The sequence below is a fragment of the Podarcis bocagei genome (assembly GCF_964188305.1).
Source record: "Podarcis bocagei genome assembly, chromosome: 14".
Classification (NCBI taxonomy): Eukaryota; Metazoa; Chordata; class Lepidosauria; order Squamata; family Lacertidae; genus Podarcis; species Podarcis bocagei.
The window spans coordinates 8,525,634-8,538,771 of NC_138139.1; the positions used below are offsets into that span (position 1 = coordinate 8,525,634).

Here is a 13,138-nt window from a genome sequence, read left to right on the forward strand (position 1 = left end):
TTTAACGGAGCCCAGTGAGGGAAGCATGAAGCTGTATTGAGGCAGCACCGGGTGTTGAAAATTTGCACCCCTAACAATATTGTGCCCCCTGTGGCCCCCAGCACAACACAACTGGCAACAGAGCCCTCTTGGTAGTGTTTACCTGCTTACAGAATATCTTCCCTGGTGAGATGCCTCGTCTCCCTCATTATTAACATTTAGCCGCAATCTTAAAACATTCTTATTTACCCAGGCATTTGATGGCTGAAAGATATTGTCCTGGCATTTAGCTATGAGGGTATTGGGTTACTGTAAAAAAAAGAAGCAAGCATTGTTTTTGCTGTTGTGTTGTGTGATGGCCTGGGCTCCTTTGGGAGGAAGGGTCTGACTGAAAAAGAGTAATGAATGAAATAGCAGGAGTGGAGGCAGGGGGAAAGGAAAGCTTGTTCCAAATCAGAAAAACCTGCACTTATTCCTTGTTGACAGAAAAATAAGAAGCTGCCTTGTACACAGACCATTTGTTCATCTAGCTCAGCATTGTCTACAGTGACTGGTAGATGCTGCCCAAGATTCCAAACGGTATATATTCCCAGTCTTACCTGGAGATGATGGGGATTAAACCTTGAGCCTTCTGTGTGAGGAGCAGGATCTCTGCACCGAGTTTTGGAGCTTTGCCTTACATACAGGTATGTTTAAATGTAAACCAAGTATCTGAATATGCAATGGAACTTCCACAAATATTCCACAGACTGAGTTATCGATGGCTCTCTGTTGCTTGCCTTCCTTAGGAGGTACAATTTGTGCTCTGAGTTTTGAAGTGTTAAGAGTTAGATGTAAAAAGTGTACATGTAAGATTATGAGACTTTAAGAAATAATATTCAGGACACCTTCAGCTATGAGTATACCAGACTGCAGATTAGCAAATGTTTTGAGCTGATAAGAAGTGATATGGAAATTCCTTCTTTAGTCTTTGATCTGTGATAGCTCACTGACATAGACAAGTCATAACCTGATACTTCATCGAGGCTCTCAAGTAATGAATATGCATGTGTGAAATAGGCCTAATTATCTCCTGTTCCTCAGGGGGGAGGACAGAAGAACATACACATGTTTCACCTAGCACCACTCTAGAAGGAAAAGAGCAGAAAGGGATTTAAGAGTCTGAACCAAATCACAGGTGTTTTTAACTATCGGGATTCTTCCCCTACTTCAAGTTATCACTGCTGTTCACATGGAGGATGGAGCAGGCTTGGACCTGAACCAATGGCTTCAAGTTACAAGAAAGGAGTGATGGGAACGTACAGTCATATGTGGTGGGATTGTCCATTAGTTAATGAATTTTGAAAACAGATTGGTATAGAAATATTGAGAATTGTGGGTAGGAAGGTGGGAATATCTAAATTAATGGTTCTTATTAGTCTCAGTAGGACCGAGTTAGAAACAAAAGAGGAATGTAAATGGGTAAAATTGATGGTAACTGCAGCCAGACAGGTTATAGCGAGTAATTGGAAAAAATGCAGAAGAGCTAGGGGTGAACCAATGGAGGAAAAAACTGAATTATATTATAATTTTAGAATATCTAACTGTGAAGATACACAGAATGAAAGGGTTTAAGGTCAGTGAGAAAAAGGAGGATTGGTTTGAGAAGATATTGAATTATTTGGGTAGGTTTGAACAATTTGGGGCAATAAAAATGTTAAAAGTTAAATAAACCTTGTGGATGGAGGAGTGTTAACATATATAAAATTGTACATATGGTTGATTTGAATATGTTATTATTGATTATGTATACCCAATGTATCAGCCGCCTGGGGGGGTTTCACTGTTTGTGTTTGGTTGTTGGTTAAAAAAAAAAAGGTTACAAGAAAGGAGATTCTAACTAAACATCAGGAAGAAATTCCTGACAGTGAGTGTTGCTTGACAGCGGAATAGACTCCCACAAGAGGTGGTGGATTCTCCTTGAGGTTTTGAAGCAGAGGTTGGATGGCCACCTGTCATGGATGATGCAGTCGAGATTCCTGCATTGCAGGGGTTTGGACTAGATGACCCTCAGGACATCTTCCAACTCTAGAATTCTATGAATTATTCTATTTCACCATTCCCTTCCTCCAGCCAGTGTGGGAGAAGACACACCTCCATCTGCTGGCTGAGACTGCTCTGCAGCTAGGCTCAAAAGCAACCTACAGCCCTCTACCTGATCTCAGGCAGGTGGAAAGGATGGGGAAGAATTGGGGGTGGGCGCAGAGAAAGAGAGAGAAGAGGTGGCAAAGAGCAGAGGAAGCCAGTCTTTAGGTCCATCTAGCTCAGTACTGCCTATTCTGGCTGGCAGTCGCCTTCCAGGATTTCTGACAGGGGTATTTCCCAGCCTTGCCTGGAGATGCTGAGATTGAGCGTAGGAGGATCTGCATGCAGAACAAGACACTCAACCAGTGCGCTATGGCGAAAAGGGAGTTCCCGTTCCATTGGGGGGCTGTGACTTCAGCAACCACACACACATTCTTCTCTGCTCCATCTACTGCCATAGTTTAATTTTAGCTTTATACAACTGTTGCATATCACCTGGAATTGTGATTACACGAGGCAACCGATGAGTGCAGCAAATAGATAGATGCAGGTGATAAGAAGCCCACAGACAGGCATGCGAGCAGCTTCCTGCTGCTGCCCTCCCAAAAATATGCAGAGTGGCATGCTGCCTTTGAAAGAAAAGGGAAAACCCGAGACATTTCTGGCTGTGAACAAAGATGCAGATTTTTGTTCTCGGTTGACGGCGGGAAATGCAAAAATGCACCAAGCATCCTTCTTATGTTGCGGTGGTTCGGTTCGGTTTCTCCTGCAAAGGAGGCGGTGTAGGGAAAGGATGCGGTTTGGTAAGCAGGAGGCACCGAGCGGGGTACGGAAACTCCTGCTGCGGCTCTCTCTCCCTCCGCTGCCGTCTCCCTCCCTCCACCGCAGCCAATCCTGGGCTGGACACGTTTACTCAAAAGCAAACCCACCGGCTTCAATGGGGTGGAAGGGGATTCACTCTACACGAAGGTGTGCGCGCAGGACAGCCGCCTCTGCAAGCCCAGCCACCCCGTCGCAAGGCCCCCTTGAACCCAGCGGCTCCTTTACTTCTGAGTAAACCGACCGGGCTTGCAAGTCCGCCGGGTCTCCGAGCCCTTTTTTTTTAAAGCCCTCCCGTTCCTATTTGCAGCGGAGCCAGGGCGGGTTTTGCATCCCGCTCCCACGCCTCCCGTCGAATCCTCCCCCCCCCCAACGTTCTCTCCTTCGCCCCGTTCCACCCCATCCCTCCTTTGGGATGGACGTCGGAAGCGCGACGGGGGAAGCGCCGTGCCGGGTTTTCCTTCTCACTCAACGCACTCGAGGCGGAGTTCGGGAATGTCCGTGAAGGGGGGGGAGGGGAGAGAGGTGGGAAGTACCAAGGAGCTGCTGCTGCTGCTGCTCCGCGCGACGGCTCGCGTGGCGTGCGGAGGTGCGCGCGCATTCCTCCTCCTCCCGGACTGCCCCACCCCCTTTTTCCTTTCCTTTGGAATTCTGTCAGCTCAGCGTGCGCGCTCGCGACGATGGCCGGAGGCGGCGCGCGGCGGCCGTGTGAGGAGGAGCAGGAGCGGGGAAGGACGGTTGGTCGCGTGAGCGGCGGCGAGTGAGGGGGAGTGGTAGTGGTGGTGGTGCGCGGGGGCGCGCGCGCGCGCGCTGGGCGCTGTTGCTCCTCCTGCTTGCTGCTGCCGCCGCAGCGGCGGCCGTGTGTGTGTGTGTGTGTGTGTGTTTGTGTGAGGAGAGAAGGAAAAAGGAGCCCCGCTCAGAGCCCGGCGCTGGGACCGGCCCGCCATGGAGTAAACCGGAGAACAACGCCGCCGCCGCCTCCTTTTTATTCTTGGGGCGCCTTGGAAGGAGGACCTGTGACTTAGTCGTCTGAGGAGGAGTTGCCACAGCCGCCGCCGCCGCCGCCACTAAGGAGGGAGCCGCCGCCGCCGCCTCCTCCGTCGCCGCTTCTCGCCCGGCTCGGGGCTAGCGGGGGAGCGATGGCGGCGCGGGGAGCCCCTCGGCGGCTCCTCCTCGGCTCCTTCTGGGTGGCGTTTCTCCTCGGGCAGCGCCCGGAGTCGAGCGTCGCCGCCGCCGCCGCCGCCAGGAGCAGCTCTTCGCCTCAGCAGCAGAACCTCCCGCCCGCAGGTGAGAGAGAGAGAGAGCGAGAGACCCTCAGGCCGGGAAGGGGGAACGAGCAAGGCAAAAAGAGCGGGGGGGGGGAGAGGCTGCGCGCGCCTGGTTTGTGGCTCCCTCCCCCTTTTTAAAAGGCTTTGCGTGTGTCCCCCTACCCCCTCCATGGTGGGGTGTTTTTTTTTGGGGGGGGGGGAAGATTTGCCTGTCTGGCATGTTGTGGGCAAGGAGGGCTACTACCGCGTCAAGTTCCAGCTTTTATCAATAAGCGACGGTGTTGCCGAGGCCCATTTCGGTGCTTTTGGGGGGTGGGGTCTGCGATTTCTTTTTAATGAATAACTTGCGCCGAAAGGGGGCAATTCCCTTCTCTCTCTCCTCTTACCCCCCCGCCCCCTCCCCGTTCTCAAAAAAGAAAAACACAGCGCGCACACACACGCCAACAACAACGGGATCCTGTCCTGCCTGCCTGCCTCTGAGCAAAGGGAGTATTTATAGGGGTGGCTGTGGAGGGTCTGTTGCTGCCGCAGACTGCGAGTGGCCTTGCGCAGCGCGCTAGGAGTGGGCAGTGATTTTTTCCTCCTTTCCCCAGTCCTGCTCCCTGTGTGTTGTTTTTAGTGTGGGTCTTTTGTCGGTGCTAGCTTAATAAAACAAAAAACAAAACCTGGAGATCGAGGCAGCTTTGTATAGGTTGTGTGACACAAATCTGTTCCTCCTTACTTCACGGCGTGTTTTTCCTCCTCTTTTGTGCTGGGATTTTTGTTTTGCTTTGTTAAAAAGAGGTCAGTTCCACTTGTAAGAGTCTCACACTGTTGGACACGTTTAATGTGCCAGCAGAGGCCACTGCACACCTCCGTAGTAATCAGTTGCTGGTGCCATTTACTACGTTGTACAGGAAGGAGAGGCAGCCACTGCAAAGCCATCCCTTCAATTTGGTATTCATCAATGAATACTTTGCCAGAATTACCCCTCCCCTTTCTCTCTCTGTAGTAATTGAGTTTGGTGAGAGAAATTCTCTTAAAATGAAAGAGCCTCAGGTGTGTTCAAGAAGACAACCAGCCTACTGTCCACAGTGCCCTTCCCCTTGCCCCCCCTTCTCTCCCCGCCCCCACTAGTGGAAGTGGTGTGGTGTGAGTTGTAATACCATAAACATGAAACGTGCTTTAACTTCTGTTGGATTTAGCAGTGTGTACTTATGTCCTGCTTACATCAGTGGGATCCTGTGTGTGTTTACTTGGAAGCAAATTGCACTGAGCTCCATGGTGCTTATTCCAAACAATCAGCTTGTAGCCCGATTATGCTTCTGGAAAGTTATTAAGCTGGGCCCTTAGGTGGCTGCTTATACTATCATAAATAAGGTACATTAACAGTCTGATTAACATACTGTAACATAGCCATGCATGTATGTAGATCCAGTATTATAGTCATGAACGTCTCTTAAGTAGGTAAAACTGACATTAAGATATTGAGGGGGGAAATCAGTTGGTTGATTTTATTTTTGCTTATTCCAAAAATCTTGAGCTAAAAAGTGTTCTGAAATATACTCCCCACTATTTGTTCAATTACTGGTGCTAATATGCTGACTTGAATAATTGAAATTGACGCTGCTCATTGGTTTGATTTTCCACCTTTTACATATGTAGGTTTTTTTGTGTTACCTTTTCGGTATGCTTTACATTTGTGTTCTGTGGTTGTGGCCAATAGCAAAACAATTGAAAGTGAATCTGAATACTAGTAGTGGAAATGATATATGAGTTTCTAGCAATATTCTTGTGCAGTTGTAAAGTGTATGTGCACAGGGAAAGTTGACTTAAGAGTAGCTGCTTTTCTATTTTGCTGGGGGGGGGGGTGGAATCTTACAATATGTATATGCAATTCAGACTGAGATTCAGTTTGTAAATCGCAGAACATGTAGGCTAATGTGTTACACGTGCTGCCCGTAAAGAACAAAATGAGTTGGGGTTTTTTCCCCAAATGTCTTGGAGAATTACAAATTTCAAAGTATTGATATGCTAAATTGGAGTTACTAAAACAGCATTTCAGTTTTTGTTAGAAGTGTTATGCCTTATGTGGTGGTTTATCTTAAGGTATTAAGATAAAAAGTGGATTGAAGCATATTTGAAATAAGTTCTGAAGTGGGAAAAGAGATGTGGGTGTAGCTGTATAAGTTAACACCAATTTACGGAAATCTGTTTTTTATAGAATAGAACAGTTTTGTAAGTAGAACATTAAAAATAGGCATTATCATCTATATGCAGTTAATGATGCATGTTTCTGGCTGCTCTGGGAAGTTTCCCAACTCTCACATCAAGGTGTGAGTCAAAATATGTAAAAAGGTAATGAAATCCCAACAGCCCAACAGTCTATCCTATGCTCAGCTTGGTTACTATGTTCTGCTTTGCCTCTGTTATGAAATAGACTTCATGTTTCAAGCTTTGACTATTTGGATAAATGTCACACTTCTATAAGTTCTTGATGTATCTTTGACTATGTCATCCCCAATAGTCAAAATTTTGGGTATCATAGGACTATCTTCACCAAACAATTTCTACACAGTTTGTCATTAACATGCTATTAGTGTGCTGCAATAAATATTTAAAATAGGCTCCTGTGGAACTCCTCACATCAACCTGTGGAAGGGGCTACTGGGTGTCTTTTCTTCCATTGAGGTTCCCTGGTGGGGGACAGTTTTGTTGTATCTTTGCTTTAGCAGGGAAGAAACTCATTGTTTCTGCTGAAGCAGAATTACCTGCTCTTGGAGGTGGGCTGTCTGACTCATAAGTGGCTACTCTGAGCTTAGCTTCTTTCAGTTTGGGCCAGGGGTCTGCAACCTTTAAGACCAAAAGAGCCACTTGGACCCGTTTTCGAAGAAGAAAAAAACTGGGAGCCACAAAACCATTGCGACATTTAAAACGAATATATCTCCGGAGCCGCAATCTGACAGCGGGCGGGAAGGTGACGTCGGGACGGTGCGTGACTAACGCACGCACCGCCCTCATGCGACGTCACAGCCAGTACAGCGCCCGCCACAGTGGGGAGTGTCGGGGCGCACAATGCGCCTCCTCCCCTCGCTAGTATCCGCCCCGGAGCCGCGGCAAAGGTGTAAAAGAGCCACATGCGGCTCCGGAGCCGCGGGTTGCAGACCCCTGGTTTGGGCACACAGCCAGATACCTGCCATAAAGAGATACTGGGTGGTGGACTCTTCTGATGGTGGGTAATTCTTACTCTAGACATACTCGGAGTAAACCTTTTCCCTGTATGTGTGCCTTGACTTATAATTTAGGGAGGGGAAAGTATGTGTTGGCTACCAGAAGTTTCGACATCCCATTATTTAGGGTTACCCTTTGAATTCCCAATTTTTAAGGAGAATCTAAAAAGGAGACCTCAGTAATAATCTGATTGTTTTAGACTATGCCTTATCCAATATCGCAATTTTAGTAATTGAATGGTAGAATAGGCATTTTGAGTTATCCTTCATGTTCATCATTTTGAACAGAGATGTACGGGTGTCTCCTGTGTTAGAAATTTGGGGTGCTCTTGTCCTCTGCCAATAGGGCAATATGGGAGGGATGGGTTATGCATGGAGGTCAGTGTTTCCCAGAGCCAAGCCACCCTAGATGGTTTCCCTTGTTCTTTGGTAGTGTCAGTGAAGCAGAAGTGGATAGAAGATAGGTGAAAGAACTCTCCTCACACATTCATCACTGTATCTGTTGCCTTTATAGCAAAGAGACACTACTTGAAATTCCCCAGGTGCCAGGCATGTTTTGTGACTAGCACAGGTCCGATTGCGACCATGGGGAGATCTGTGGTTGCCAGGTTGGCAACTGACATCTCCATCTGGTTGGCCCCTCCAGCCTTCTTAAGCAGGTAAGCAGAAGAGCTTATTCATTGCATTTATATTCCACCTTGTACTCCAAGGAGTACATGGTTCACCCCCTTCTCAAGTTAATCCCTACAACAACCCTATGAGGTAGGTTAAGAGGCTGTCACTGGCACAAGGTCACCCAGTGAGCGTCATGACTGAAGTGGGGATTTGAACCCTGATCTCCCAGCTTAGTCTAACACACTAACCGCTACACCACACTGGCTTCCAAGAGTACAGTGGTACCTCAGGTTACATACGCTTCAGGTTACATACGCTTCAGGTTACAGACTCCACTAACCCAGAAATAGTGCTTCAGGTTAAGAACTTTGCTTCAGGATGAGAACAGAAATTGTGCTCTGGCGGCACGGCAGCAGCAGGAGGCCCCATTAGCTAAAGTGGTGCTTCAGGTTAAGAACAGTTTCAGGTTAAGAACGGACCTCTGGAACGAATTAAGTACTTAACCCGAGGTACCACTGTACTTCTGTTATGGGGCAGCTATATAAATTACCATATTTTTCCATGTATAAGACTAGGTTTTTCCCCTTAAAAAATAATGCCAAAAAGTAGGGTGCATCCTATACACAGATAGTGTCTTCCCCCATTTTCTTAAATCTGAGTCCCCAAAAATAGGGGGCGTCTTATACATGGGGGCGTCTTATGGACGGAAAAATATGGTGAAAAGGTAAATACATATGGAGAAAGCAAAATTTCACTTAGAGAAGGATCTGAAATATTTTACTTGAAGCTTGAATTTGTTTTTTTCTGGATTGTTTTACTGTATTTGATGTTTTAATGTGTTGTAAACCGCTTTGAGATTTATTTATTTTTAAGTGTAAGTGCTATAGAAATGAAATAAATAATAATAACCAATTCCATTGGGGAAAAATGGGGCCTAGATATTCCGTTATGGTGACCACAACCTAGATTTAAGGTGCCATTTGGCGATTAGCTTATATAGTTGACTTTCTAAGACTGCAGGGAAAGCAAAATGAGCAATGGATGAGGTGAATGGGATAGTGGTGTGGAAGTTAGATGAAGCTGCCCAAAGTGGCTGGAGCAACCCTGTCAGATGGGTGCGGTATGTATATCATTAAGAATAAGAATAAGAATTAGAACTCTCTTTTCCTCCCCCACCTGTCAAGAAATCAATTCCAAACTTTGTCACACTCTTGTGTGACTGTGAAACATGGGTGAGGTTGTCCAGAAGCTACAATTAGGGTGAAACGTGTCCTTAAACTCGGACACTGAGTGGCCTAACCTTTGCTGATGTGACCCTGCAAGATGTGACCCTTCCAGGAATCTGTCACACGTGCAGACATTTTGCTAGTCTATATTAAAAAAGCTAGTTTGAACTACCGGTAGTTACACACTTACGATGTTCTGTATCACAGTTTAAACAAGAAGCAGAATCCAGGACAGGGCTATGCAGATTTGGGACTTGGTTGGAAGGGGTAATGTATACATTTTCTTCACTAACAATGTTTGAGTGATCAGGGCAAGGGGAATGCTCCTTCAGAAGACCATGTTGGTTTGTGGGAACAAAGAATAAGGTGAGATTTGAAGATGCAGATCTGCCACTGTTCTGTGCTCTGCCTTAAGCAATGCCCTTCGTGGTTGCTAAGAAAAGGATGGGAATTCATTATTGTTCCCTTGCATCCTGGTGGGATTTTTTAGCACACTTCTTACTGAGTTAATTCCCAGTAGTTTTTCCCAATCTCCCAAATTAGTTATGCCTTAATAGTTAAGAGATCCTGAGGTGTACTTTTGCTTTGTCATGTTAAACACCTCAGTGAGCCATAGGCATTTGGGTGGGTGAGAGTAGCCCATGAAAGGCAGCCTACTCCTAGTTAAGAGCAACAGGCTATGCAGTTTTGCCTAAATCATAAATTACATCTTTTTCAGCTGTTGCATCAGATGAGTTTATTTCTGGGCACACAAGCATCAAATGTTTAATCACTTTGAGGTGTGCTAAGTACCCCAAAATACCATTCGGTTAAATCATAAGGTGATGCAGAAAATAAAAAATCTGGCTCAATTAGAAATTCTTTTCACATCAAAAGGCCCTTTAAGATGGTAGACTTCAACCTATTTCTAACAAAATGAAATGCAAATGCAACAAACAAGCACTGAGAAAATCTTTTTCTCATTATAATAACCATGTAAATTAAAATGGTATATTAGTTTCAGTAAAGAAGCTGTATGTATTGATCACCACATGGCTTTTCGCCATTTTGTTTTTGCTGATTCAGCCTAGCCAATTTGGGATCACACAATGCATGTGACTGTTGGTGCCTTGTAACCAGTTAGGTTTAGTTATGTGCTGACACCACTAGGTTCACATGAAGACTGTGTTTCCATTACTAATTACATGGGTAATCCAGGGTTGTTTTCTGAGCAGTGTTCAGCCCATTTGCACTGTTTCCTGAAAAATAGCCAAAAGGGGCCCCCTCTTTTCAAATCTGAGCAAGCTTTTCATGAAGCTGCCCTCCGCCTTCTCCAGTTTTGGCTCAGCGCTAGTGTCTAGCACTGCATACAACAAACCATTCTGCTCATTAGGACTCTTTCCAGCTTCACTAGAAAATCTTCCTATAAAGTTTTTTCACAATTTCTGAAGCATAACTAGACATCTTTCACATGAGCATGCAATGAATCTTAGTAGACTAAAGAAACCCCAATAGTCCTTAAAATGCAATATTTCCATGACAACTGACAGGATTTGGTACAGATGCTTTAAATGAAATGTACCCCTTTAAATGAATCCTTTTGGTTATCCTGAAGCAAGTATTCCAAATTCTTCATTGTTGTTTGTTGATAAGCATGAAAAGAGGCCACTAGGTTGTGAAATCACTCAAGTTGCATTAATACATTAATGAGAGCTGTTGCTTGTATGGTCAAAGTGTGTCTTTTCGCAGTTGTGAGGTCATGTGTAACCATTAGATGTGTCTAATATCCAGCTGTGATATATTTCATAGTTTCTCTTCTTTCTGTAATATCCAGGGATATTGGAGGGAAGAATACTGAGGTAGGGGCTTGGTCCTTTGCTGCTATGAAAAGGAATGACTTCTAAATTACATGCTGTTAATGGGGAGCAGTGACATGATGAGTGACATCATGAATCTTAGTTACAGGTAGGTAGCCGTGTTGGTCTGCCGTAGTTGAAACAAAATAAAAAAAATCCTTCCAGTAGCACCTTAGAGACCAACTAAGTTTGTTACAGTGGTGCCCCGCAAGACGAATGCCTCGCAAGATGGAAAACCTGCTAGACGAAAGGGTTTTCCGTTTTTGAGCTGCTTCGCAAGACGATTTTCCCTATGGGCTTGCTTTGCAAGACGAAAACGTCTTGCGAGTGTTCCGATTATTTTTCGCTTTCCCCCCTTTTTCTAAGCCGCTAATCTGCTAATAGCCTTTTAGCCGCTAATCCGCTAAGCCTTTAATAGCCGCTAAACTGCTAATAGCGCTAATCCGCTAAGCTGCTAATAGGGTTGCTTCGCAAGACGAAAAAACCGCAAGTCGAGGAGACTTGCGGAATGGATTAATTTCGTCTTGCGAGGCACCACTGTATTGGTATGAGCTTTTGTGTGCATCCAGGTGCTACTGGAAGGATTTTTGTTGTTGTTGCTGTTTTAATGATGAGTCTTGCAACTTGTTGGTGTAAATTTGAGTGAAACAAACTTACATTTGAACCATTGAAGGGGCATTAGAGGTATGGACAATATATTTAATTCTAGTGGAGCTTTGCCCAGTCTAGTGGCTTCAAATGCTTATCTCCTTTTGTTTGAAAATAGGGCAGATGTTTTTACTGGAGGGTCACCCCCACTATTAATGCTGTACAATACAAAAAATATTATGAAATACATTTTCATACCCATGGCTACTCCAAAAACTGAACTTGTCAAAATGTCCTGTGATATTCTGTCAGTAGCCATGCTGAAGGGAGCTCTTCAGCATTTCTGCATTGTATTTTGCAGAAAAGAAAAGAGGAAGTGATACAGCAGCACTGATTACTGGGCATACCAATATATTCTCCAGCTCCATAAAGGTTGCTCCCAGGCAGAGCAGAGATAATAGCTATAGTAGGTGCTGTAGAACATTAATCTTGGGACCTGAGGCAACAGAACTATACTACCAGGACAGGGAAAACCCCTACCTGAGGAAATGCTTGTGTGAGACAAGCTCACGCCTCATAGCTACCAATGAAAAGATAGGATGTGAGGAAGCAGTCTCCAATTCAGTGTTTGTCCTTGTTACTGTGATGGGATTCTCGTGGATTGTTGCCAAGTTCATGTTGTGCCCTCTGAAGTGGCAAAGAAAGGAGGATTGCGGGGGGAAGACCCCCGGAATCTACTGACGGTCTCATTTCATCAGGATTTGTCTGCTTTCTGATTTAAAATATCAGTTCTATCTAAAATTATTTGAAATGTGCTGCAGCTGAAGCAAGGATTGTCTATTCAGGACATAATGACCTTTGCACATTGACATACCCTTTATGGCCATCCTGAGCTGAAGATGCTTTGCAGCTTTTTTATTGAGTTGATGACTGCACTTATATGCACACACTATAATATAATGTTTTTGTTTAATTTATTTTCTAGCTCTTTTTAAGAAGCTCATGGTAGCATACATGGTTCTCCTCTTCCCCATTTTATTCTCATAACAGCCCTGTGAGGCAGCTTAGGCTGAGAGATAGTGATTGGCCTGAGATCACCCAGTAAGCTTCATGGCTGAATGAGAATTTCAACCCTGGTATACCAATACTCTAACCACTACCCCATATTGGTTCAAGCTGCCTTTGAGTAGCCTGATTCTTTTTCTCATTGGATTAGTTTCTGTGATTTGGATGAAGTCCGAATTTTGTAATTACTGTATGGCACATTAGCACCTCTCAAGAATATGCTTCAGAAAACAAGATTCCTGGGAGAGACCTTGCTTGCATAGAATAAAAGCTACATCCTATACATGAGTGGTTATGTCCAGGAAAGGTTTGCTTCTCACATAGACTTTTCTTCACATGTTGAACTCCTATCTATATTTTTATAGTGAGACTCCACATCCATCTATGTTTCACTTACATAATGTGAAATGATATTGCTTTCAGTAGCTAGGGAAGATTTCCTACTTAATCTGAAGATTCAGGCTGACAAT

At 45.0% G+C, this 13,138-nt stretch overlaps 1 protein-coding gene and 1 long non-coding RNA gene across 9 annotated transcripts in view; both read left to right on the top strand.

The window, feature by feature from the left end:
- LOC308572846 overlaps positions 1 to 13,138 on the top strand; it is a 198,965-nt gene that overhangs the window by 57,842 nt on the left and 127,985 nt on the right. The gene's annotated exons all lie outside the window — the stretch shown is intronic.
- NEO1 (neogenin 1) overlaps positions 3,587 to 13,138 on the top strand; it is a 108,505-nt gene continuing 98,953 nt past the window's right edge. For 5 of the 8 annotated variants that reach the window (XM_081169179.1, XM_081169180.1, XM_081169182.1 and 2 more), the window contains exon 1: positions 3,590 to 4,149. In XM_081169179.1, coding sequence (XP_081025305.1) covers positions 4,002 to 4,149 — 148 coding nt within the window. In that variant the 5' untranslated portion in view covers positions 3,590 to 4,001. Of the gene's footprint in view, positions 4,150 to 13,138 lie in introns of all 8 variants that reach the window. The other 3 variants (XM_081169185.1, XM_081169186.1, XM_081169181.1) reach the window with 2 other exon arrangements.